Genomic DNA, 26,409 nt, shown 5'->3' with positions numbered 1-26,409 from the left:
TTCATGAGGGTCCTGGACAGTCTACAGAAGAGGCGCATGGACACCGGCTTGTGCGCGAGGATCCGGAAGGTGTACGGGGACCTGGAGTGCGAGTACTGTGGTAAGAGCGCGCAGCGGGCGCAGCCCGTGGGCCGGTCACTCCCGCGGCCCGTGCGTCCCCGCCTCGCCTCGGGCAGCTCGTGTGTGTCTCTGCGAAGGACAGCTTCTAAACGAGCTGCCCTTCACTCGTAAGGGCAGTGGGTGGCCGCCCGTGTGGTACTTTAGCTCTTGAGGTCTTTGCCAAGGCCGCGCGCGGGGCGTCGGGACAGCTGACCGTGGGGCCGCGGCCAGGCGTGCGTGCAGAAGAGTAGCCTCGGCCTCTGCCAGAGCTTAACCGGGAAGAGTCTTCTGGCGCAGGACACGTTTAAAGTAGAGCCTCAGGTTGTGGCCGTGTTCTGGATGAGTGGAGAGAGGTTATGAAAGTGGCTGCAGCTCTTTGTAGAGAGGCCCCGAATAGAACCTTCCAGTCACAGTGCATGTCCGGCCTCTGGGTCTCCTGGAGAGCTGGCAGCACAGGAAGCAGGAGGTCCGGCTCTGGACTGGGTGTCCCCGGTGTCAGTAGAGCTCAGGGACTCTTGATCGATGCGTAACAGTAGTCGACCCCATAACTGGTCCTCCGTTAACGTTTGTTTCCTCCTCTCCTAGCTCTGACATCAGCAAAAATAGCATCGCCCTTAATATTTGCAACCTCCCACCTTTGAGAAGTAATTTCCAGGTAGAAATGTGGTGGAAAGGGTGAAGGGTGACCTGGACAAGCAGAGAGGGAGATAAATATAGTTGTTACGAAGTGGTGATAATTAAAAAATTCAAATTCAGTATAAAAGAAACTTCCTTGTTCTCACGTGAAAATATTTTTTTAGGCAAACTTTTTTGGTACCAAGTGCATTTTGACATGCATGTCCGCACCCACACCCGGGAACATCTGTATTATTGCTCCCAGTGTCATTATTCTTCCATCACCAAAAACTGCCTTAAACGCCATGTAATTCAGAAACACAGTAACATCTTGCTGAAGTGTCCCACTGACGGCTGTGACTACTCGACTCCAGATAAATATAAGCTGCAGGCCCATCTTAAAGTTCACACAGAGCTGGTAAGTAGAAGCCTGGACGACAGCCCGTGTCCCCTGGGTGCTCATGGCTTTCTCACTTTTACGCAGACGGCGGTGTCCCTGCTTCCTTTGACCCAGTGTGTGCGCGTCCAGCCCCGAAACCAGGGGCTCCCCCTCCTGAACCAGACTTTTTACCCCAGGGCTCCTTTTGCAGGGAGGGCCTCAGATATGTTGAGAAAAAAGATTAGATTGAACAAAGTTGATTTCTACGCAATTTTCAGCTTCGGAGACAGTCTGCAGAAGAGAGAGCTACAGGATAGAAGTAAACCAAGGGTCTCTTCAACATCATTTTAAAGAATTTTTAATAGCAGGGCTGATAATAATAACAGCTGGCAGCAGAAGTTGTTGAGAGATTAAGTTAGATAATGCCTGTAAACCGGTTCATAGCAAGAGCACAGCGAATGCAGACGACTGTCATTATCAAATATCTGCGAAGCACTTGTATCTAAAAGTGGTGTGCTCATTCAAGGTGCTGTTGGTATTCACAGTGGTAAACTTGGTTTAACTCTTGGGTGGGAGACCATGTAAGACAATGAATGTTTATTTTTGCAAACCCTAATCTGACTGAAGAGGCTGGCACACCTGAGAGTGACTTGACACTTCGTAAAGTTATCCAGGAGGCACAGCTGGCCCCACCTGTGGCTCCGTTTTAAGTGCATTTCTCTTTCTGCCTCAGGCAGCACAAGACGAGCCTTCAGACATTTGATGTTTATGCCACGATTCCCTGGCATAAAAGTCACTGACACTGTAGCTCTTTTCCTGCTAAAGGTGGAGTCGGGGTGTTCTGGGCTTTGTGGGTAGGTAAGAACATGTACTTTGGGGTTGGATGCCTGCATTCAAACAGCATCTGGAGCACTTGCATAGGCTGTGTGACGGTGGGCAAGTCACTTGTCCTTTCTGAGACTTGGTTGCCTTCTGTATGAAATATGTACTAAAAAGCATCCATTTTATGCACACACATATGCGTACATGTGCACAGACATATGTACACATGTGTACGCATGTATTTTAATTGACTTTTTTCAATTATAGTTGACATTCAATATTAGTTTCAGGTATACAGCATAGTGATTAGACATTTATATAATTTACAAAGTGATTCCCTCCAGTAAGTCTAGTACACATGCACATACACACACACACACACACATACATTATGCACAGCTGTAAACCCAGTACACACATGCACACACATGCATATTTCTCTTTTAATTGACTTTTTTCAATTATAGTTGACATTCAATATTAGTTTCAGGTATACATACAGCATAGTGATTAGACATTTATATAATTTAGAGATTGCCTCCCGCAAGTCTAGTTCACATGCACATACACACACACACACACACACACATTATGCACAGCTGTAAAAACAGTACACACATGCACACACATGCATATTTCTACATGTATGTAGCTCTCCTGGAGTTACTGGAAGGTGAAGAGGCCCTGCTCTAGATAAAGCTCTCAGCGCAGGGCTGGTTTGGTTGGCTGAGTGCCGACTATCGCATGTCACCTGGCGCCACTTAGTTACATGTTCCTGTTTCCTTACAGAGTTGCCGTAAGGTCGGCATTGCTTCTGTGTCCTCTTAGGGCAGGGAACAGTGGGGTGGCAGCAGGCATTGCTGTTACTTTGCCAGGGACTCATACGAAGTCAAGAGGGAGTGAGGCCAACGCAGGAGCAGGGTGCTCGGGGCAGCCCGGGAGGGCGGCCGTTCAAACCAGGGTCCAGACTGCGCCCCGTTTGCCATACCCTTTGCCTCAGATGAGTCATACAACTGCTCTGTGCCTCAGTTTACCTGTTCTCAGGTAAGAATGAAGAAATGTACACAAATTTCTGAGAACAGTGCCTGGCATGGAGTAAGCATTTTATGCCAGTGACTGTTATTACTGCTATTATTTATTCTATTCCACTTATCATTTTCGAACTTGACGTTCTGGATTTAGAGATTTTGATACACAGGCTCAAGACTGGCAGGAACGAGGCAGCTGTAACAGAGCTTTATGATCTGGGCCCGCCCGTGTTTTCCACACCCATTTTCCTTGCCCACGGCGTGTCTCAGAGGGACTCGTGGTCCAGCCCAGCTCTTTTCTTGCCCCAGATGCTGATGCTCAGCCTCCCAGCCCCATCCTGGGGCTCATGGTCAACGGGAGCGTGGGGGACGTGCTCTGAGATCTTCAGCCCAATTCCATAGGCTTTTATTTTTCTTGGTAATCTGGCACCGAAAGAGCTTTTCCTTTTCAACTTTCTGTGGTTATGGGTCTTCCTTCAAAGAGGCTCTCTCTTCAGTATTGACGTTTGAGAAGGCGTCCAAGGAAGCATGTGTTGGGAGAAAGGAAAGTAGCAGTTGCTGTCCTTATCCTGTGGTCCAGGCCCTCGTGTGACCTTGCTGAATTCTCATGCCACCTCCAGGAGGTGGGGTCACTCCTCCACTGGGCAGAGTAGTGCCTGCTGCTGCAGGGTCCTGCGCTCAGTCGCCCACAGTCACACTGTCAGTAAAGGGCAGAGACGTAACGCACGGCCGTGTGTTTCTCCGTGACTGCCCCGTACTGCCTGTGCTGCGATGCTGGAATCATGAACCTCAGCCATGCCGTTCCTGGCAGGCCGTCTGGTCACTTGTACATCATTTGAAGGAGCGTGGTAGAGGTAGACTTTGTCCCATGAGAGCAGGGGCTGTGTTGATACTTCCCGTGCCATGCCTTACGCTACAGTGCGAGAGGGGAGCTTGGTCAGGGAATAAGGGAGCGTGGCTGGGTTCGCCTTATGGAAAAGGAGGTTATCCTGATTTTCATCAACACTCCCATTTTCTTAGAAGTTAAAGTTTAATTTCAATCTTTTTCCCCCACTGATATCTGCAATACTTCCGTATGAAACGCTTTTAAATGCTGCTTCTGAAGCTGGCCGACGCAGGCCAGAGGCACCCCTTCCTCATGCCAGGCACTGGGATTTCAGATAGAATAAGACCCAGTCCTGCCTTCGGGGTGCTCTTCGTTTGAGGAGGATAAATAAGTGGGCAGTAATGGCAGTACCGCCATGAGGGAGGGTAAGTGAGGCTGGCACAGACCACCCGGGAGGGGGCCAAGTCAAGTAAAGGAGGGCTGCCTGGAGGAGGGGTTCTAAGTTTGCTGGCCCAGGGAAGAGTCAGGGAGCAAATTCCCAGTAGAGTAGGGGAAAACATGTCCCCAACGCTTCCCTGTTGACCGTGAGCCCCGGGATGTGGCTGGGAGGCTGAGCCTTTCGCGTTTCTGTCAGGACATTGAACAGCTAAGCGTTTCCACGCAGCAGGTGGCCTGTGTTGCCAGCACAGGAAGAAAGCATCATTTAGGAGTGCGAGGTCTGGTATTTTGAGTTTAGATGACATTTGTCTTTTGAGCCTGTAAATTATTTCTGCACTGGAGCCAAAGGGACGAGGCCATGTCGACGCAGGAGGAAGGTCCTCCGTTAGCTGTCATCGCTTCCTTTCCCCGGCCCGAGCCCTGGCAGCCACTAGTCTGCTTTCTCCTCCCTAGGATTTGCCAGTTCTGGACGTTTCACGTACAGTAGTGAAGGGAGCACCGCACCTCAGGGTGCAGGGGAGGCTTGGCCAGGTAGCGTGAGCTTCGTGGTGTGACGGTGCCGTGCGGATGTCGCCCACCCGAGGACTCTGGTCAGGGAGGGGGTCTGACCTGGGCCGAGTGCTGGCTTTAGCATGGGGCTTGGTTTCCTGCCTGTGACACAGAGAGATGGGGCCAGGTGTGTTGAAAGTCTGGTGGGCTCTCCCATTGGATCCGGCACTTACCTGGCTTCCAAACAGATTCCCGTGTGGTGCAAAACTAAGGGAATTTAAAATGAAGCCCCTCCGTCACCCCCACGCCAGATGGACCTGCATCCAGGCCCATTCCAGTCGCGGTAGGACTCCAGGATCACTGGGCTCCGAAAACTGTTAGCTAAGGACGCTGATTGGAGGGTGTGCGGACACTGAATACAGTTTCTCCCCCGCTCCTCCTGTTAGTGACGAGATGGCGCGACTCACGGTCAGGGATGTCCCGGAATCAGGGAAGCGTGGGGACCTAGTCAAGGGGGTTAGTCCACGGCGTTTCTGGAGCAAACACACTTTGTACAGCGCTTCGCCAGCTTTGCGAAGGGCAGATGTGAGAGCGCACGATAGTCGTGCAGCAGCAGGGGGCTTTGGGTTCTGCCACGCTGGCGCTCACGCCTCACGTCCACCTCCGTGATCTGGGGCAAATCGCTTAGCCTCGTGGGGCCTCACTTTTCTCATCTGTAAAATGGAGATAAGGTAGTTGCCCCTCGTACCTTTCAGGGTCGTGAGGATTAAATGAGAAAATATGGGTAGGACTCCCAGTCCAGCGTGTTTTCAGTCCCCGCGTGATGCCCCGTTGGAGGGTCGTGGCATGTGTTCAGTAGGCCTCAGCTAGTACAGCTTAAAGACGAAGCGCGGTAGAGTAAAGTAGGGGTGATCGACACCGTTCATCCGTACGAAGGGTAAGTACCGTCTCCTGAGCCCTTCGTCCTTCGTTTTTGTCGCGGTATGCTACATGTCAGCGTGTGCATGCCTGTGCTGCTGGGTGGCGACGTCAAATGGGTCACCTCCCGCGAGTCCCATTAAACAAGTTTGTAAGTCACTGACCCGTGTGATGCAATTCGTGACGTCTGGAATCAGTCACGTGGGGATAATTGTTACGGATGACATTCCGGGGCTCATACCTCCATCGTAATTTGAGGGGGGACTGGGAATTTGTTAATTAAATAAGTTTCTCCTGACACAGACTTCTGAACTATCAGGAGGCGGCGCATATGGTGGATTCCCACGGTATGTCAGTCTGTTCCCTTTGTCGCTGGCTTGTCCTCCTCCGCAGACCTCACAGGTAACCGAGTGCGGATGCCGCGGCAGCCACGAGCGGGGAGTGGGCACGTGTGGCGGTGTGTCCTCATGTACCACCCGTAAGCGGTGTGGCTCCACCACTGACCTCTCTGGCCCCTCGTCTGTAAGGTGGGGGTGACAGTCCTCGCCTCCAGGCTTGCCGTGGGAATTGAGTGAGCTGACAGCCTCAGGCCCCGGCAGGTGGGGAGAGGCCAGCCCCCGGAGGCCCGTCCCTTCTCGGTGGCCGTGCGAGCAGGAGGTGGAGCTCTGGTGCTAACACTGGTGGTGGTGGGTGTCCGTCCCGCATGCCCTCGTCTCTCGAGTGTTCCACGTCACTGCTGGTGCTTGTCTTTGAGAAGCACGGGGTCTAGTTTTGACTGCAAAGGAGCATATATTTTGGAAATCTTACCCGTACTTGCTAGAAGTGAGCTGAAATTCTATATTGCCAACAAAGCACAGAGGAAGTAGCGGGAGCTACTTTCAGTATCTTTCTGGGAATAACTGAGTCAGTCTTTATTTTTTTCTTCAAAGTAGAGGAAAATGTTATTGAGCTTAAGTGTTTGCACATGAGATTTTTTCCTTCCCCAGAGCTGCAAGAGTCTGGTCTTTTCTTACTTGATCACAGACCCGTTTGTTTCTGTGTGGCCCTGTTGGGCATTTATCCACAGAGCCGGGGGCCTGGGGCCACCAGAACTTCCTGTGTCCCGAACAGCTTCCTGTTAGCATGTCCGAGGTCCCGCATGGAAGGGCCCCGGCCTGGCCAAACAGAACTGCTTCCGGTGGAGGGGAGATCCTGGAATCGAAATCCCGAACGGACACGTTTCTGGCTCTTTTCCGAGTGTTCAAATCAGTCACCATCTGAGCGTCACCTTCCTGTCCTCGCCACACTTTCTGCAGGTCCCATGATGGCTCCTGGGCTCTCTGTGTTGGCACCTCTCCTTCCTGCCTCGCTTGTGAGGCCCTTGAGGGCAGGGCCAGTGTCTCATACCTGTGTCCTTAGTGCAAAGTCCAGCACGGAACAGGAGCCCTGGAAGGTCTGAGGAACGAAGGACTGAGTCCTCAGAGGACAGCAGGTCTGGAACCGTGGCCTTCTGTTCCTGAGAACTTGTTCAGAGTGGGATCTCTCACCTTGTTAGTATCGAACATCTTACAGGTGTGCTTGCTTATACAGCAGTTAATGCACCTGGTGGCAGAGGGGCGTAGACCAAGGCGAGGTTTGCCAGAGAGGAGAGCCGGCTCCCAGCGCTGGCCCAGGGACTGCACCTGGACCCCAAGCCAGGCGGTGGCCTCTTGCTGACACCTCCTCCCTTTCAGAGTCCTGTGTTGCTTTGAAGGCCATTTCCCTCGGAGCAAACACAGTCCCAGGGCGAGGCTCGCTCTCACCATCATCGGCCCGATCTCTCTCTCCGCCTCTGCCAGGAACGCTTTGAACCACCGCTCTCTTTAAGTTTGCTGCGTCAGTTTGGGTTTTCATCTCCAGTGAGGAACCGAGGTTTTGAAAAAGGAATAAATGAGTCCTAAGAGTACACTCCTCTCCCGGCACCCTTTCCCACTGCCTGTGTCCTTCTGCGATCTTCAAAGGCATCGAGAAATAAGGGACCCTGATAAGCTCTGAGATAAATTGCTTTCAGACTATCAGAGATTAAAAGAAAAAAAATCAAATAGCAGGGGCTCAGGGGAGATCACCGCAGACTCCTTCAAAGCCCTTCTGAAAGCCCGCATCAGCTCTGATGGCGAGGGCACTGGGGACAGCGGGGCTGGCCACAGGCCTCCCCTCAGGGACGCGCGCCAGGCCCACGCGTCCTTCAGAGTGGCACTGTGAGCAGGCGTTCCCGTGTGCGCTCGCCGGGAGCGCTGGGGTGACCTGGAAGGGCCAAGGGCAAGGAGGACGGTGCCAGGAGTCTGCTCAGAAGCCTGCGCCCGTCACGTAGTCTAGGCGGAAGTCAGTGGCGTCAGTGGCATTGGCCGGGTGGGAGACTCGGGACAGCTCCACGGCAGCTGCCTGGACCCCTCGGACTCTGAGCTTGGCCGGCACTGCTTGGAACCTGGCATTCAGCCAACTGGCTGTTTTGTTTTAGACATAAAGTACCCTTTCCTAAGCGGGCTCTGGGGAACACCCCCCTCAGGGGACGAACTGTAACAGTAGCAGCAGTTAATCCACAAAGGAGTCTGGAGGAAGGAATGCTCATTGTCGGGAGGTTCCCGGGTGCATTAGCCCACAGAGGTCTGTTTTCTGTGCCGTTTTGTTATCTGAGGCTGAGTTACATGATAACAATGCTAAAACCTCAGCAACAAAGTCTTCCAGGGTTATTGAGTGTTCTGAGCACTTTATGTGTATTTCTTTTGATAAACTCATTTTTTAGAGCAGTTTTAGGTTCACTGCAAATTTCCCACATACCTTCTGTCCCCACACATGCCCCACCTCCCCGACTATTGACATCTACTCCACAGGGGTACGTTACCTACAACCGAAGAACCTACACCGACACGTCATTATCACCCCAAATCCGTACGTTTACATTAGGGTTCGCTCTTGACGTACGTTGTTGGTGTCATCCATTGTTTGGGTGAATGTGTAGTGACACGTACCCATCACTGTAGGGTCACATGGAGTAGTTTCACTGCCTTAAAAATCCACTGTGCTCTGCCTGGTCACCCTCTCTCCCCTGTGTACCCTGGCCACCAAGGACCTTTCCATCGTTTTATCGTCCCCATCATTCTGCCTTTTTAAAGATATAATATAGTTGGGATCATATAGTATGTAGCCTTTCCAGGTCGGTTTCTTTCACTTAGCGATGTGCATTTAAATTTCTTCCACGTCTTTTCATGGCTCGATAGCTCATTTCTTCTCGGTACTAAATAATACTCCATTGTCTGGATGGACCACAGTCTATCCGTTCATCTCCTGAAAGACATTTGCTTCCAAGTTGGCAGTTATGAATACAGCTGCCATGAACATCTATGTGCAGATTTTTGTGTGGACGTAAGTTTTCTATTTATCTGGGTAGACAGCAAGGAGGGCAATTGCTGGATTTTATGGTACGAATATGTTTAGTGGTCGTGAATCTCAATAAAATGCCTTCTGTGAACCCCCATGCGTTGAGTGCCGGGGGACGTGATATGTGTGGGATTGTGGAGCAGCACCGGGCTGTGTGTTCGACTCACGGTCTCGCCTGGCCCTATTCTGGCCTGGCTACCTCCTCAGGACCATCATCTGTCTCTAAGCCCCGTCCCTCCATCTGAAGTGGAGGCGATGCCATTTGCCTCCCACTCATAAGCTTGCCAGGCTGTGCGGGGCCAGATGCAGGCTGCATGCCACGGTCCGTGGAAAGGTGCACTGTGTGTCTAGCTTTGGTGCTGGTGGTGGTGGTGGAGACGGTGCTGGTGGTGGTGGTGGTGGTTTCCTCACAGAGACCAGGTTTAAACAAGACAGGCAATTGATTGTGCTCTCTTTCTGTTAAGGACAAAAGGAGTTATTCTTGTCCTGTGTGTGAAAAGTCTTTTTCAGAAGATCGACTGATAAAGTCACATATCAAGACGAACCATCCTGGTAAGGTTATGCAGTTTAGAGTGGGAGATCAATGTTAAAATCCTTATGTTTGTTTTAAAACACAGCATTACATATCAACTGCACTAAATGAAAATTCAGAGGGACGAAGATCTGCGCAAACTCAAGGGAAGCAATCATTTTGATTGAGAGCTGGGAGTTACGTAGTTATTTCCGTTTATGCATGGGGTCTTCAGATATGTCTTTCCGCAGTCTCGCGAGCCCCCTCCTTTTTTTTAACGTGACCTCCAGGTGCCTCCACCTGGTCACTTACACGGTCTGACACGGATTCCGCCCCCGTGAGCTCGTGCTGCCCGCCGTGGTGGCTCACACGGGGGTCAGGCTCCCTCCCAGGCTGAGGAGCCTCCGTGGTTGGAATGACCGTCACCTCTGACCTTTCCAGTCCCATGCCACCCAGACGCATGAGGCTTGAGCCACCTGGGCGTTCGCGCCTTGTCATTTCTTCCTCACCTTCTGGGACACGTCTCCTCCATTCCCCCTGGTTGATTCCCGTTTAATTTTCACCTCATCTCTCAGAGCCCCGCCCTGGGGGAGGCCCCCCAGGCTTCTGTCACGGTGCACGCGTCACGTGTACTGGTCGGGCGGTTGGTGCTCTCCTTGCTGCCCCCCGACATCTTGGGGGCAGGCACCCACGTATCCACAGCTCAGCTTCCTCGGTTACCTGCATGTTCCCGAGCTGGTTTCCTGTATCCGCCCCCGCCGCCAACTTGTTTTTTCTAGAATATTTTAAAGTAGATCCCGGACAGCATGTAATTTCCCCATAAACATACATTAGAATGCATCTCTAACAAAGGCTTTTTTTTTGTCGACATGACCACCATGTCCCCATTAAAGTGAGCAGAATTCACAGCAGACCCTTCTTACTACCTAGTATTAGTCCATTTAAAATTTCCGCAATTGACACTAGATTTTTTTTTTACAGTTGGTTTGCTTGAAGCACGATTCAAGCATTCAGCTTTTAGTTGTGTCAGTTAAGGTCCTCGTATTCTTACAGGACACCCCTGCTCCCTGCTTTTTTTTTTCCTATGACATTGAGTTATTGGAAAAACTGGGTCACTTTTCCTTGAGACCAGGGATCCCCAGTCCCCGGGCCACAGACCAGTATCGTCTATGGCCTGTTGGGAACCAGGCCACACAGCAGCAGGTGAGCAGCAGGCGAGTGAGCAAAGCCTCGTCTGCGTTTGCAGCCGCTCCCCAGCGCCAGCGTCACTGCCTCGGCTCCACTTCAGATCGCCAGGCTTCGGATTCTCATAGGAGCACCGGTCCCTGGTGCCACAAAGGTTGGGGACGGCCATTGTAGACGGTTTCACATTCTGCATTTGCCTGACAGTTGCCTCGTGATATTGTTTCTCCATCCCTCACATTTTATGCAAACGGATATTTAGATCTGAGACTTGCTGAGATTCTGGATTAACTCTTTAGGCAGAAATCCTATCGCATGACACCATGAGGCACATCTTGGTTTGCCACCTCTGTGCTGCTAGGATCGACCAGTGGGTCCAGGTGCTGTCCTGAGGCTCATTCACATCCAGCATGAACTGAGTCCTTAGGCTGCTTGTGATGATGACCATCCTGCTTTCTTTCTAGAGGTCTCCATGAGCACCATCTCCGCAGTGCTCGGGAGGAGGGTTCAGCTGAAGGGGCTGATTGGAAAGAGAGCCATGAAGTGTCCCTACTGTGACTTCTATTTCATGCAGAACGGCTCCGACCTGCAGCGCCACATTTGGGCTCACGAGGGTGAGTACTCTTCACGCAGAGCAGAGCATCTTCGGGTCCCTGCTTGCGTGCTTCGTGCGAGTGCGCCAGGGGAAGCCGTGGCCTCGGGGCCCCTGAAGTCGGCATTGATTCAGCACACCGAGAAGTGGGTCGTTTAGATAAGCAGTGAAGGTGCTGAGCACACTACAGTTTGTCTGTCCCACCCCCGTGCTCAGGTTCGGGCACAGCGTCCCCTCCCCCTACAGCATGCCACACTAGGTTGCAGAGGCCTTTGCGCTTGTCCACGGGGCTGGGGCTTCTCGGCTGCAAATCAGCCCTCCATGTTTACTGTGAAGTGGGGTCTGCTGATGTTCGTGAGTGGAGGAGGGCGCTGGATGCCAGGAAGCCCCACGTCCCTGTCACGGCCCAGCGACTAGCGTTGGAAAGCTCTGCTGATTTCATGCAGTGAAATACGCTTTCACGTCTCACCCTGTGTGCCTCGTCCCGTCGGTTTTTGCAAGGCTCTTGGTTCCTTTAACTTTGTTCACTTTAACTCGGTTCAATTGAATTAATGCTTGGGGTCCGTGCCCTCGGGGGGTCGTCCAGCTGTGGGGGAGGCAGGTGTGAGCGGCTCAGCGTACCGCACCGTGAGCAGCGCTGCCAGGAGAGGGTGCAGGCCTCGGGCACATTGACGGGGAAGCAGGGACGTCCACTGGGGACAGTCCGAGGAGGCTGCAGAGTGGAGGCCCGGGTGGGACAGCCTGGGTAAGAGCATGACGTGGGAACATGTTTGGGGACAAGTGGGCGCACTGCGTTATTCAGAGTGGATGTGGAACACACACACACACACACACACACACACCCCTTCAGATACACACGTGCATGCGCATGTATACGTGTGTATATGCGTATATATTTTTTCTCCTCCGGTAGGTGTGAAACCCTTCAAGTGTTCTTTGTGTGAGTATGCAACTCGTAGCAAGAGCAACCTCAAGGCTCATATGAATCGTCATAGCACTGAGAAAACCCACCTGTGTGACATGTGTGGCAAGAAATTCAAATCAAAAGGAACGTTGAAAAGTCACAAGCTCCTTCACACTGCCGATGGTGAGTAAGTGACTCCGAAGCGAGTTTTTTTTCCCTCTAAAAGTCTGGTTTGGAGCTCACTCTCGGTCCAGCAGAAACTGGACGTGCCTGGAGGCAGGGAGGGGCGAGCTCTGTGAGAATTTCTGCTCTGAGGGAGCAGCGAGACCTTGCCTGTGTCCTCGCTGCCCTGTGCCCAGTCCTGGAGCCAAGCCCGACTGCCCCCAGTGCTGGGAGAACACCGCGTGCGCGCGTGTGTGTGTATGTACGTACGTGCACGTGTATACACGCAAGTGCGCAGGGTGGGGTGGGTGGGGAACTGTTCAGGGACTGAGGCGTCCTCAGGAGGCCTTGGTCTTTCGTTCTAGAAGCTTTGATCCTCTTCCACCCTCCAAACCCAAGTGAGCCTGAGGATCTGGAGGGTGTCCGTGACCGCAGCTAAGCTGGCGTTTCCAGGGGGCGCCACCATCCGGGCTACGTCACGGTGTCCGTGATCAGTTCAGAAGGCGAACAGTATTGAGGCAGGTTTGACCTTGCTAAAGTATCCTCAAGTGGATTTCATTTCCTTCATTCATTAAGAGCTGTTGCTGGAGTTCCTGCTATGAGCCAGTGGTGAAGAGGGTTCCAGGCGGACAGGGTCAGGAAGGCAGAAAGCCTTCAAGGAGCTTCTCTCCCATGGGGTGGGGGAGGGGCATGCTGCTGCGGTCCCCGGTGCTGTGATGGGGGCAGTGTGGGAGCCCAGGGGAGGCAGCGGGAGTCCTCGTGGGTGCAAGGGGTGGTGGTCATGGTGGCCAGGAAGGTCACCCGAGAGGGGATGGGTAGAGGGAAGGAAGGTGGAGCTGTTTTGGCAAGACAGGCAGCGAAACCTAAAAGAACTTTAACATTAAAAAAATTTTTTTTTTTAATAACAGTTGTGTGAGGGACTTGTGAGTATTTTATGTAATGAGATTACAAAACTGTGTTTATGAACATATTGTTATTTTAGCATAGTTAGATATAAGAATTGGAGTTCATGATAAACATCAAAGTGATTTTTGATTTCAGGCTTCGTAGAGGATGATAAAGCCGTTAGGCCCTGCCTTTGTTTTAAGAACGTTCTGGACAGGTGTGTCCTGCTGTGTGTGCATGGGTAGGTTCCGGGCAGGTCTGTCCCGCCGTGAGTCTAGCGGGTGGGTTGATGGGAATACAGGTAATTGTGTGGCTTCATCTGGTCTGAGATGATCACTCTGCCCCAGGTGGCTAGGGCTCAGTTATGCATCATCTTTGCCACTTACCATAGTCTCTCGTTTTCCCAAAGCCAGCGTGGTGAGGGGAGGCCTGGGTGGTAGAAACGCTTGTTCTAACGCCTTTGATGATCTACTGTGTAGCTTTAGCCAAGCCATTGGCTATTCTTTCTAATTTTAAGAAAGCTTTGAAAACGGTTTAGTTGCACCTCATTCATTTTTCGTAGTGTGCACATGTTATCTTGTTGATTTCTAAAAGTTCTTGGGATCTCAGTGCTTTGTCATATTTTGTGACTATTTCCCTCCAACCTGTCATTGCTTCTACATTTTGTTTACTGTTTCTTTTTCCATACAGATGATAACTTTGCATATTAATTTTTTTTTCCTTTATGTTTTGTTTCTCTGTGATTTTTCTTTGTTAAAAGAAACCTTCCCCATCTTAGGGGGAAATTCTGTTTTCTTCAAGTTTTATTTTATGGTTTTATCACATTGGTGAAATTCAATATTCTTGGAAAGTTATTTTGGTGTATAGTAGAGATCTCACTGTGTTTCCAAGCAGTTATCAATCGATTCAGCATATTTATAGAGAAATTGATCCTTTTCAATTTATTTTAAAATGCCAGAATTTCTCAAGATGTTCAGTCTGTTCTGAGGTTTTGGTCTATTTCAGTGGTCTTTGTTCTAGTACCTTGTTTTATAAAATATTTTTAATAACTAAAATTTTATCATACACTATTTTTTTTTATGGGCATCTCTTAGTTCTTCTCATTTAATTATTATTTCTTTGGATAAACTTTGGAACCATTTGGTCAAGTTAAGAAGAATATCTTGTCTTCCTTCCTTGACGGTGGCCTTGTGAACCATGTGACAACACCTCAAACATGCTTTGATGTCCCTGGGGAAGTGTGCTTGTACTGAGGGTTTGGTAGCCCCAGGACACGAAAAGGCTCTCAGCCTGTAACCATAGAATTAGCTCTTTATTTAAAAGCAAACGTTGCTTTAAAGCTTTCCTGAAATGGCTGATTTTAAGCATATTTATTGTATCAGGAACAACGCAATAGATTATTCCACAGTCGGCTGCACTCTGTCTCTGCATGCACCCCTCCACTCTGCCTGGATGCCCCTCTCCACAGCATGGGTCTCCTGCCCATTCCTCGACCTGCCTGGTATGGGCCTGTCTTGGGGTAGTGGCCTGCCCTCTGCCTGGCAAGGTCGCCCCCCCCAGGCACCTGATCGGACTCCGGGCTCATGGCCCTCAAGTCTGAACTCGAGGCTCCCTTCCTCAGCTGGCCTTCCCCAGCTCCTTTGTTTCGAAATCTCACACCCGCCCAGTCGGCCGAACTGCCTTGTGTTTCTGTTTTCCTTCCTGGCGCATCTTTCTCTGGTGCGCTTTGTAGTTTCCTAGTTTCCTTATCCGTCTTTATTATTATTATTATCATTATTGTTACTGTTTCTACCGCCGGAAGTGCCACACCCGTCACCTCAGCCCCACTTCTGTGTTTCTTCTGTTTCTCCTTCGCGCCTTCTCTGATGCTGTGTGGTTTCCGTGTTTGTGATTCTGTGTCTTCCACTAGGCTGTAAGCCCCACCAGCAAGGACTTCTGACTTATTCTATTTCTTTTCGACCCCCAGCACCTAAATCAGTGCCTGATTTATAGGAGGTTTTTGTTGATTGAGTTTTTATTGATCGAATGAGTGAAAAACAACGTAAAGTGCCCTGCACGAAGAGCTTGGGATGTAACAGCTCTCAGAAGGTGCCAATTATTTGCCCCAGCTCATCGCTCAGATAGTTACATTAAATCAAATGCTTGTGAATTAGATATTTTAAAATAGGGGAGAGGAACTATTAAACGCATCTTCTTGGGCATCTTTTAATTGAGTAAAAACGATTGAGTAATGACCCTCTCCTCTACCTGCTTGTGAATCTGATTTTTCATGTTTATTTTCTTTTTTAAAGGAGTGTATCCCTGTTTATCCATTCCTGTTTCCCAGAGGAGCTTATCACTGCACCTTAGAAGGGGTAGGTCAGCCTGGGTCAAGGTTCCTGTTCAAAAGTTTTGCCAGTCAATATGCACAATGAGAGACATTGATCTCTACAGGGCCCGATTAAATCCTTTGTGTGTACGCCAGCAGTATGCAAGAATTTAATGCAAAAATCATGCCATATCATGTTTTCTCTTTTGAATTTAAAGAGGGCCTAGACATGGTATGTGGTCTAGAGGTTTATCTGTGGTTTTGCTCACCCGTAGCAGAGGGGGAGAGGTTAAATGGTACCGTGCCATTATGTTACGTAATCAAACAAGAATTCTCTAATCATGAAACCAAAGCTCTTTGAAGTTCATTGCCACTTCCTTTGGGTTCCCTGTCCCCCGATCCAACCTGCCCTCATACACTTGAGTTAAGATGTTTTCTGGTAAAATTTACAAAGAGAATTATCCAAGCCTCAAGTGCTCTTGTGCGTGTAATAGTTAGACAGGCAGAGAGCTGAGTGTGGGAATTAGGTCTGAGCGGGGGAAGTACCGCTTTCCTCACTTCTCCAGTTTATAGCGTGAGATCCCGTAGCCATGTGTTGAAATATCCCAGGCGGGTAAGTGTGGAGTTCGCTCCTCCCTCTTTCCTCTGAAAAGCAGACTCAGCTCTGGGATGAGGTAGCCGCACTAGTCCATGGTCTCTGTTTCTGAAGCGAGAAGTTCACACAAAATGGCACCTGAGCCACCAGCGGGTTGGTCTTACCAAGCTTTTATGAACGGTAAGAGCCGTTGGGAATAACTGAGCCCACATTATGAAGTGAACCATACAGCTTACTAAACGGGTAGCTTAGACTAATACACAGATTTAACCTCCGAGTAAAGCGTGGTTACCTAAACCGTCACCAGGGTGAGGGGGCTCTGCCATCACTTTCATCTAGTTCTGGTGCCGGGCTGTTTCCTGTTCTTTTATCCAATTCTCTTGTTTGTTGCCTTTTGTTTCTTTCCACGTCTCATGCTGATCTAGTTCTTCTGGTATCAAACCGATGTACTAATGACGGAGAGTCATCAGTCGCTTGAAGTTCAGCCTTTACAGTGCAGAGACTTCGTGAACTGCATTTTTATTGCTGTAGCTATTTCTGTTGCGATTCACCATGGCAGAAATCACCGCAGATGCTGGCACCGTGAGGATGCTGGCTCTGCAGACGCCTGCCGCCGAAGGCCTGCTGTGCTTCCCGCTGGGCACTTCCCTCCCCTCGGCTGGCAAACCCGTGTGCCAGGCTACGCGGAGAGGCAGCGAGGCAGGATGGGTCACGCGGGCTCTGGAGGGCCGGCCCAGGTCGGAACCCTGTCCAGCCGTGAACAAGCACTTTGCCATCCGCGCTGGAGCGTGGGCGGGTTCGTGTCCTGTGGCTGCGGTAACAAACTGCCTCACTTGTAGTGTGTGACAGCTGTTGAGGTCATATGTCTCGCAGCAGCAGGGTGTCAATGGAGCCTCGCTGCTGGCGGCTCTAGGAGGCAGTCTGTTTCTTCAACCTGCCCAGCTTCTGGAGGCCGCCCGTGTCCTGGCTGGGAGCCCCTTCCTTCGTCTTCAGAACCGGCAGCTCTGCATCTTCCAAACGCGTTCTGACCCTTTATTTCCATCATTCCATCGCCTGTCTGACTCTGATCCTCCTGTTTCTCTCTTGTAAAGACTCCTACAATTTCATTCATTCATCGGGTCCACCCGAATAACCCGGGGTCATCTCCCATCTTAAGATCTTTAACTTGATCACATCTGCAAAACTCCTTTTGCCATAGATGGTGACATTTGCAGGCTCGGGGGGGATTGGCACCTGCGTCTCTTTGGGGGAGGACGTCGTCAGCCTCCCGCAGTGGGACGTGGGAAGCTTCCCTGGGTCGTGCAGGGTGTCGGGCGGACGTACGTGTTCCCCGTGCTCGGCGTTCTCGGTGCCAGCAGCTCATGACGACACATGTGAGTATGGACGTGCGTCGTGATCAGTCTGCTTCATCCCCATCGTTTAGGGAGGATCACGTTACGCTTCTCACATGTTCTCTCGTCAGGAAGGCAGAGCAAAATAGTTAATGTTTTTTTTGCAGAGTCGACACCGCCTTCCTCCGGAAGACTGGGTGAAGTCACGAGAAGGCACGTTCATGTTCATTACTCAGTAACAGTAGAGATTTGTGGAAGTTTGCTTCTCTGAGTACTTTAGTGTACCTTCAAATTTGAGGTACACCTGAAGTTTCATTGGGCAGGGACGATTTAATTGGACAGGTGTTTCCAGAGAGCTGCCTTACACCGGGAGGAAATGCCCCTCAGTGTTCTTTCTCCGTGTTCTGAGGGGGTCCGGATGCCGGGACGTGACGTGAGGAGGATGGTCTGTTTTTGAGCTGGTTTGAGATTTCCCTACCGCCCCGTGCCGCCTCAGTTTCATGTAGAGCTCTGTTCAGAGTAGCCGAGCAGCTGGGACCGGCCCTGGGGACCTCACCCAGCAGCCGAGGGTGTAGTGAGACACGAAGGGGAGCAGGTGCCCTGCGGTTTCTGGGTGCTCTTCCACAGGCGGGGGCTTCGCACATCCGAAGGAGCCCTGCAGCCGCCAGCAAGCGAGGGGTGGGGGCAGCTCCCCGCACCTCGGCAGTGCTTCCCGAGCACAGGGGCCTCCCGAGGCAGGGCTCCCCCTCCCCTGCCGCAGGAAGGAATTCAACAGAAAGAGCGTCCTGACCCTTCTAGGTTTGGGGGCACCTCTCTTCGTGTAACCCAAGGCAGAATAACAGGCCTTCAGATCCCGCCCCCTCTGTGCTCTTAGTACAAGCGTAATGACTTTCTGCCCGGGTGAGACCCCAGGAAGGGACAGAGCTTGGCATGACCTGACTCTACGCCCTCTGCTTCCCTTTCCTGTCTGGTGGGACTCGGATGCAGCAGACATCCTGTGGCCTGGTCCAGCCACTGCTCTACAGGTCGGGGGTCAGCTTCGTTCCATCCGCAAGTTACCTGTGAAATGCTGGCTGGAGAACTGATGTTAGACAGAGATGCAGACGCCTTCCAAAGACAGATACAGATTCTGAAAAGATGGTAGAGCACTCTTTTTGTGGGATGAGCGGTAATGGAGATGACTCCCCCTCCCCGCCATCTTTGAAGGAGAGTTAGCTGTAACAGATCACGTATGTTGAAGGGAATAAGCTGGCGGGTGAAATCTGGTGTTTCCAGAGCACGCCGCAGTATCTGCAGTGGAGCCCTCCAGCAAGCCTGGCGCTCGAAAGATGCCGACGTGGAAATGTCAGGGGCAGGCAGTGCTGAGTGTGCCTTTTTTCTTTCCACCTGCAGCAGCAGCCAGCATCATCCACATACTGTCATGACACCCTCAGGCTTCATCTTTGAACTGCCTGACACATCTTTTCTTTCTCGAATTTTGTGCCAGTTCCAAAGCTCCTTCTGGAGAAGGCAGCCCCACTGTTTTTAATTTTTTTTCTTTTATCTTTTTAAAATTAAAGTATCACACATGTAGAGAAAATCGCGTGGTTGATAAGTGTACGGCTCAGTGAATTATCACGAAGGAAGCGCGTGCGTGTAGCCACATCCCAAGACGAAGCGCAGGGCATTGCTGGGCCCACGGGCGCCGTCCTTTCCCCTCCCTCCCCATCTGTCCCCTTCTCTCTCCTCGGGGTAGCTGTTTCCTGGACTTCTGACACGATAACTTCGTCTGGCCTGTCTTTGCACTTCGTATAAATTGATTCGTATCACGTGTGCTCTTCCGTGTCTGGCTTCTTCCTTTTACCATTACATGTGCGAGGTTAATCTGAGTGCTTATGATTTTCACCTTTAACATCCGGGCCTCTGGGTCAAATAAGACGAACTCCGTAAGTAACTCAGATTCTAAATTCTGTGGTTTGTAACTGGCAAGGCTTTGCTCCTACGACTAGCTGCTTTCACTGTGGCCATGTTTTGCAGAAAGCTTGCGGTACTTTCCTGGAAGAGTGTTTCTCCAGAAAGTCGTGTATGACTCGTCTTTCTTCTGTCCTCTTGCCAAAACTCGGCTCAGGATGACTTCTGACTGTTGACAAAAGTTAAATCCTGCCTCAGAAGGCAAGGAATGACCATCCCCGAGATTATTCACAAAATGAGGCCGCTGTGTTTTTGAAGGGGCCAAGGTGCTTGGTTAGAAAGATCACCAATAAATTACCATACAGCCAGGCAAGGCTGGGGGCATGTTTTAAAAGACCGTGAACTCTTTTGAACTTTAAGTTCAGGAACTTTTGATATCATTTTACGGTTCTCTTTTGAAAGACCTATCTTTTGGATTATGTACAATAGCGGATGAGATGAAACATCCTAGCATTTCAGAGGCGGATGCGGATAATCTAAAATGCTTTTCTGTTGCACAGGAAACATTAAAACAACACTCACAAAAACCTAACCCCTTCCCACAGGCGTACACACAGTTCTGTTCCCTAACAAAAAGGTCATTCTTATTAAAATTCTTTTTTGATCTTTGTTCATGTTCATATGGAATGATTACATAGTTGCCATTAAAGTATAAGTGTTGTTCTTACAGCCTTAAAATTAATGTTATGATTACTTTTTGTTGCTCTTGAGGCCGTGGATAACACATTTAAGAGTTGTATGATGACCCATTAAGGTGGTGATCGTGCGTTACATAACCATTCCTTTGTTTTTGGATACCGTATTATTTTCTTCCTGCCATTGTTATGATGCATGTTGCGGGAGCCCCTTCTTGCGTATGAGCTCTTCCTTCTTGTGAGTTAACTCCGTAGGCGCGTCTCCAGGAGCAGGATGGCCCTTTCGTCTGGGTGTTTGTAAGTGTGCAGCGTGCAGGCGTGCGAGTGCTCCAGCTTACCTCTTTCGTGGCTAGCACTTCGTGGTATTCAGGTGTTCAGTGTTTAGTTTAGAGGGCATCAGATCTTACCATGTTGTTAGGGCTGTTAGTCATTTGGTGACGCGTACCATCGGACAGCGTCGTCAGGATTAGAGGGATTATGTGAGTTGACGAGCACGGAGCGTTTGTGGCGCTGACCGGCCCGTGATGCAGCGTGTGTCAGCGTGTGCTGTCGCGGACTGCTTTTGATTCATTAACTCCACCCCTGAGCAGATCATTTGTCCGCGTCCTTTTCTGTCTGTTAGCTTTCCGGGGTCTTGGCGCGTCGCGTTCTCACGCTCACTGACACATTCCTGACCGCGGGGGCCCTCCGCTCCCTCCACACTTCTTCCCTGTCGTCGGCTGGTCACACCTGTACTGTTGCCTTAGGAGGCGGCCCAAGTTCACCGTCGTGGGCCCGCCCTGGGCAGAGCTGGCTGTCCTCTCCCTCCACGGCCGACTCCCTTCCGTCCCCCGTGTCTGCGTCCCTGCTTGCCGCTGCTCCCTGGGATTCCAGACGCAGACGGCGAGGGGCATCTCCGTGCGCCTGGCTCACACCTGGCGCCACGTTTGCACGTAGGAGCCGTCGGCCTGACCACCCTGTCCTTGTCCCCCCTTTCAGGGAAGCAGTTTAAGTGCACGGTGTGTGACTACACGGCGGCCCAGAGGCCACAGCTGCTGCGGCACATGGAGCAGCACGCCTCCTTCAAGGTAAGGGCTCGGGCGGGGAGCGGTGTTCCAGGTGGGGGCGCGCGGCCTCCGGAAGGCAGGCCAGGAGAGTGCCCGATCCTCTTAGCTTTGGTGTCCCCGTCACTCTCCGGCCCCTCTGCCAGCACACTGGGAGTGGACGGGCTGCAAGTAGCGTTTTGTGTCTCTGTCGAGTCCCAGAGCGCTGTGTAAGAGGGCGCCGAGCGGGGACGGGCTCAGTCCTACCACGAAAATGGAGTGACGTTGAGGAGAGAGGGCGGGCCGTGAGGACACGCGTGTGACATGTGCTTTCAGGTCCGGATCCTGCGGATGAGGCTCTGATCTGGCAGGTGTGGAGGTGGCCACCTGGCAGGCCGTCGGGAGAGCTGGAGACGGTGCTCCCGGGAGCCCCCCGCAGGGCCCGGCGTGTCGCAGGGCTCCGGGGATGGTGACTTTCCTGTCCCCTTAGTACCTCTAGTTGGTTTTCTGTAATGCAGGTGGTAGTTAGTGTCCACTTGGCCACTGCTTATGGCGCCATTATCAACGGTAACAACTGTGGTTCGGTGAATTTGTTTTATAAAAAATTTGGCCTAGAACGTGGCAACTTGACCCTTAAAAAGGAAGCGGATGCTGCTGCTGGCGTGTGCATGCGGAAAACGCGGTGCTCGGAAATGTCTGTTAAACTCGTGTCCCCCACCAGCTCCCAGAGAATGGCAGAAGGCGGAGGGCCTGCCAGTCACATGCAGATGTTGCGTTAACTGAGCATCTGCTACATGCCACACTGTGTGGGGAGCTTGACGCCCCTCAACTCTGATCTCTAATGAGAAGCTGAGACCAGTAGGTTAATTTTGTCCTTGTGACCCCAGAGTTGGAACTGGACTTCTCATTCATCCCGGGTTGTCAGCGTGGGACATTTTCCGCTCCTAGCCAGACAAAGCCGAGCAGTCCTCCCGCCCTGAGATCCTCACTGTTTTCTTCCTAAGCGGTGTGGACTGTTTGCTGTATGTGCAGAGGAAGTGGATTTGGAGATGGTTTGCTTTAAGAGGTCACCCTCACGGGTAGTTCTCAGCTTTTTGCTGCCGTCACCCCCGCTCCTGAGCGGTGTCCCCGCTGGGAGTGAGGTTCGGGCCTGAGTGAGAACCCGAAGTCCGCCTTGGCTTCTCGCACCCCGCGGGCCAAGTCCTGTCTCTCAGCTGACGGGCCGACACGGCAGAGCGAGTGGGCTCCTGCCGGCGCCTCGTCCCGACTCAGACTTCGCTTTCTCTTTCCTCTCTGCCTCCTTAGTTTCCTGTGTAGTTGGTTTCACGTAGCCGAAAACATCACACGTTTATTGTCTTAGAGTCTGTAGTTCAGAATTTCCACATGGTTCTTGCTGAGTTATAGTCAAGGCCGTGTTCTTTCTGGAGGCTCGAGGAGAAAATCCATTCGCTTGCCTTTTCTGGCTTCTGGAGGCCACCCACGTTCCTTTAATCCTGGCCCCTTCTTCCATCTTGAAAGCCAGCAACCTAGGATCCCTCATCTGTCCCCTTCCCTGACTCTCCTCCGTCTCCCTCTCCCACTTGCCAGGACCCTGTGATTACAGCAGCGCACGCGGATCGTGTCCTCTCGTGAGCTCAGATGGCAGACAGCCTTAATGCCACCTGTCGGCTTAATTCCCTTTGCCCTGTAAGGTCCAGAGATTAGGACGTGGACATGGGGCGGGGGGTCCTTAGGCTGCCTCCCACATTCCCGCACTCTTTTCTCTTCCTGTTTGTATCTACTCAGTGGTAGAAAACTTTCGTCAAACCCAGAAAAACATAGTACACACGCGCTTGTCCGTGGCCGAGACCTCAGCCCTCCGGGTCCCTAACCCTAGACGAGGCCTCGCAGCGTGTGCGCCGGCACCACTGATCTTTGCCGGTGGCTTGTGAGAGGAAACCCATCTGCTTTTCTCGATCTAGATGTGTGACTTGTAGTCTATAATTTGTGTCAGGAAACACTGTAATAAGGGCAAGTTTTCATACTGCCTTTTAAAATTACATGTTTTTATTTATATATTTTAAAAATAAAGTCAGCGTGTGTTCAGTAAATATGATTTGGAAAATGCTTTTTGGTTCCTTGTAGAATTTTGGGATAATTTTTTTAAGACATGATTGTGGTCACACTGGAAATGAGTGTTTTTTTGATGGGGATGGAAACGTCAGTTTTACTACTGATAAAGCTCTACTGGAGGACTTGGCTTGGACGAGTGGCCAGATGGTTTGCTAAGAATACTTCACTTCTGAGTGAGACAGCGTAACCTCCCAGTCAGAGGCAGGGCTGGACATCCTAAACGCTTTAGGCATTATAAATATTGTCTTTTTTATTTATCATTCTTTCATAGGCCTTTCCACATTTCGTGAAAATATATTTATTAATTTACTTTAAATGGTTGCTTAAGGATGACTGTCCTAGTTTAATTAACCATTCCCTCTAATTCAACAATTTGCTCATTCCCAGTTTTTGCTGTTCTGAAGAGTAGCTCTACAATGGCTGTCTTCGTGCCAAAAGCGTTTCTGTGTCATCCTAAAATCTAAAGGACTTTGAAACACTGGGCGAGGCCCATCAAACCATTGAGCTTCACAAACAGTGAAGGTGTTACATGGGATTCTTGCATCTGTAGTTAAAATGCATTCCTTAGGCTAAAAGTGACACTCTTAGCCTTAAAGAAGCACCAGAAAAGATGCTCGGGCCGGAGGAGCTGCTGCCGAGCCGGGCGTCTCCAGACAGAAAGAGGCCCGTTCTCCCAGTCTCGCTGCCCAGCCCGTTGCTGTCCCGCAGATAACAAGCCTGACACCGTCCCGTAAGGCAGTGTGGTCCGATAGGCAGGAGCCGCTCAGGAATTTTCTCCCATAGGCTCATGTGAACCCATAACTCTGTTGCTGGAGATGTTTTTAGTGGTAGGGCTGCTGATTCACTCCCAGTCTCCTTTGTGTGTGAGTAAAAAGTGACTTCATATTATTTAAAAAAAATTTTATTTTGACATTATTTTAGACTCAGAAGTCACAGAGAGTTCCTGTGCACCTATCACCCACCTTCACCCAATGATGAAATCTCACTTACTCACAGTCTGTTATCAAAACTAAGAAATCGATTTTGGTATATTACTATTAACTAAACGACAGACCTTGTGTGGACTTAACCAGTCTTACCTCTCTCTCTTTTTTTAATTAATAAGCTTTTTAAGGTCGTTCTAGGTTCACGGCAAAGTTGAAAGTACAGAGTTGCCATACACCACCTGCCTTCTCAACCCCCTATACCCAGCCCCCACCCCCATTCTCAACACCACACCAAAGGGGCATATTCGTCATAATCAATGAACCTACGCTGACACATCACAATCGCCCGAAGCCTATAGTGCATATCGAGGTTTACTCTTGGTGTACGTTCTGCGAGTTTTGACTAATTGCAGAATGATGTGTATTCACCATTTCAGTTAAAACGTCAACAGTCTACGGCCACGCCACCCTGAACAAGCCCGATCCCGTCTGATCTTGAAAGCTAAGCAGGGTCGGCCTGGTTAGTACTTGGATGGGAGACCACCTAGGAAGACCAGGTGCTGTAGGCAAAAAAGAAGAAAAAGGGGAATTGTAAGCTGACAAGGTCTTTGCAATCTATGAGATCAACCAAGGGTCGCCTCACCTAAAAAAAAAGTCAACAAATCCAGCTAAGGGCTATGCTATAAAATAGCTCATCAGTATTCCTCGAAAAATAGAAAAAGTCTGAGGAACTGTCACATCTGAAAGGGCCTAAAAAGATGTCATGACTAAATGTGATGTGGTATTCTAATGAGATCCTGGAATAGGAGAAGGAAATCTGAATAAAATGTGGACTTTAGCTGATGGTGATGTATTCATACTGGTTTATTAGTCGTAGAATGCTGCCTTCGATGTAAGTTTACATGGCACAGCTACTTCGGATGACAGTTTGGCATTTTCTCCCCAAACTGAATGTACTCTCACCATATGGTCCGGCAGTTAACCAAAGGAGTTTTCCCAGCTTCGCCCCTTCAGTGAGTAGCGGAGACGATGCTGCGGGAACGTGCAGACCTCGGGCTTGAGGGCGAAGCCCAGGTCCCCCCTCCCGCTCCCCCTGGGTGTGTAAAGCACACGAGCCCTCCAGCCCTCCAGCCCTCTGAGCCACCTGGGACTGGGCTGGGCTCTCTCTCCTCCCTCCTGCCTTGGCCCCCAGCCTTCAGCTCTGCCCTGCGGCTCTTGGTGAAGCTCCTCATTTCACAGGGAAGAGGTTGGTAGGTCACCATGCCAGGGATGAAAGTGGCCGTCAGTCTCTTTTCTCCTAGGCAGTGCTTGTCCCTTTCTGGAATTTGTGTCTTTGGCAGTCTGATGAATTTAAAAACGTGTGTCGTGTTGTTAGTTCGGGAGCAGCGGTCCCATGTGATTTTCCGCCTCCTACCTGGCAGCCGGAACGCCTCACCCGTGTGATCCTGACAGCGTCTGACACAAAGTGGGTGCCCAGTACACGCTCATGTGGACCCCCCGTCCCGCCTGCACTGGACACACAGAAATTTTGCCCGGAAGGAGGGAGCAAGGTGGGTGACTGCGGCAGCGACTGCTGCTGTCCCCAGTAGCTAAGCGGATTGAGTCGCCGGGCGCTCTGCCAGCTCTGCGAGGGCTTTGGCGGTGCCCAGGGCGGGGCGGGGAGCGCCTGGGAGATGCGCGGCCCTCGGAAGTGTGTCCGCGGGCGAAGCAGCCGCGTGCGGCTGTGGTTCGAGCGCGCGCCTCACAGCACAGGCCCTTCCTTTTCCGATACTGTACGTCGTGGCTCTGGTCAGACTTAGAATCCCGCCTTGCCGCTTACTTCCTGTGTGGCCTTGGGCAACAGGGTCTGTTTGCTTATGGAGTGCAGAGACCCCCTAATTCCACTGATTTGTTCTATTCCTTTAAAACGTGCCTGATCGCATAAACGTGTCACTTAACCCAGAGAACCCTTCACGAGGCGCATTTCCCACAGAGTTCTTTGTAAATTCGCCTCCTCCTGACAGCGCCTCTCCTGAACGGCGCTGCCCAGCCGTGCCGAGCCTGCCCGTGCTTTCGCAGAGTCCACCTCCCTGGGCAAGGGGCCCAGCCCTGATGCCTTGCCTTTCCTCGTCACTGCTTCCCACCCATTGTCTGCATTGTCCCAAGACCTGTCACAGGGTCCCCAGTGCTGGAGGGAGTTTGCACTTTGGGGTCTTTGCTCTGCAAGGCTCCAAGAGGTTCCTGACTTCTGGAAAGCAAATCAGAAATTGGGAGTGTGAATGTGCAAGTCTGCAAAAAAAAAAAA

The 26,409-nt window shown here is 51.1% G+C and overlaps 1 protein-coding gene and 1 pseudogene across 1 annotated transcript in view; both read left to right on the top strand.

Annotated features, from left to right (window-relative positions):
- ZFAT (zinc finger and AT-hook domain containing) overlaps positions 1–26,409 on the top strand; it is a 98,928-nt gene that overhangs the window by 33,443 nt on the left and 39,076 nt on the right. The window contains exons 6-11 of the mRNA XM_025047589.1: positions 7–100; positions 900–1,132; positions 9,475–9,562; positions 11,168–11,317; positions 12,209–12,382; positions 21,044–21,132. Coding sequence (XP_024903357.1) covers positions 7–100; positions 900–1,132; positions 9,475–9,562; positions 11,168–11,317; positions 12,209–12,382; positions 21,044–21,132 — 828 coding nt within the window. The remainder of the gene's footprint in view (positions 1–6; positions 101–899; positions 1,133–9,474; positions 9,563–11,167; positions 11,318–12,208; positions 12,383–21,043; positions 21,133–26,409) is intronic.
- On the top strand, positions 24,577–24,694 carry LOC112480564 (annotated as a pseudogene).

The sequence above is a fragment of the Pteropus alecto genome, unplaced genomic scaffold (genome assembly GCF_000325575.1).
Source record: "Pteropus alecto unplaced genomic scaffold, ASM32557v1 scaffold105, whole genome shotgun sequence".
Classification (NCBI taxonomy): Eukaryota; Metazoa; Chordata; class Mammalia; order Chiroptera; family Pteropodidae; genus Pteropus; species Pteropus alecto.
This window is presented reverse-complemented; position numbering and strand designations above follow the sequence as displayed.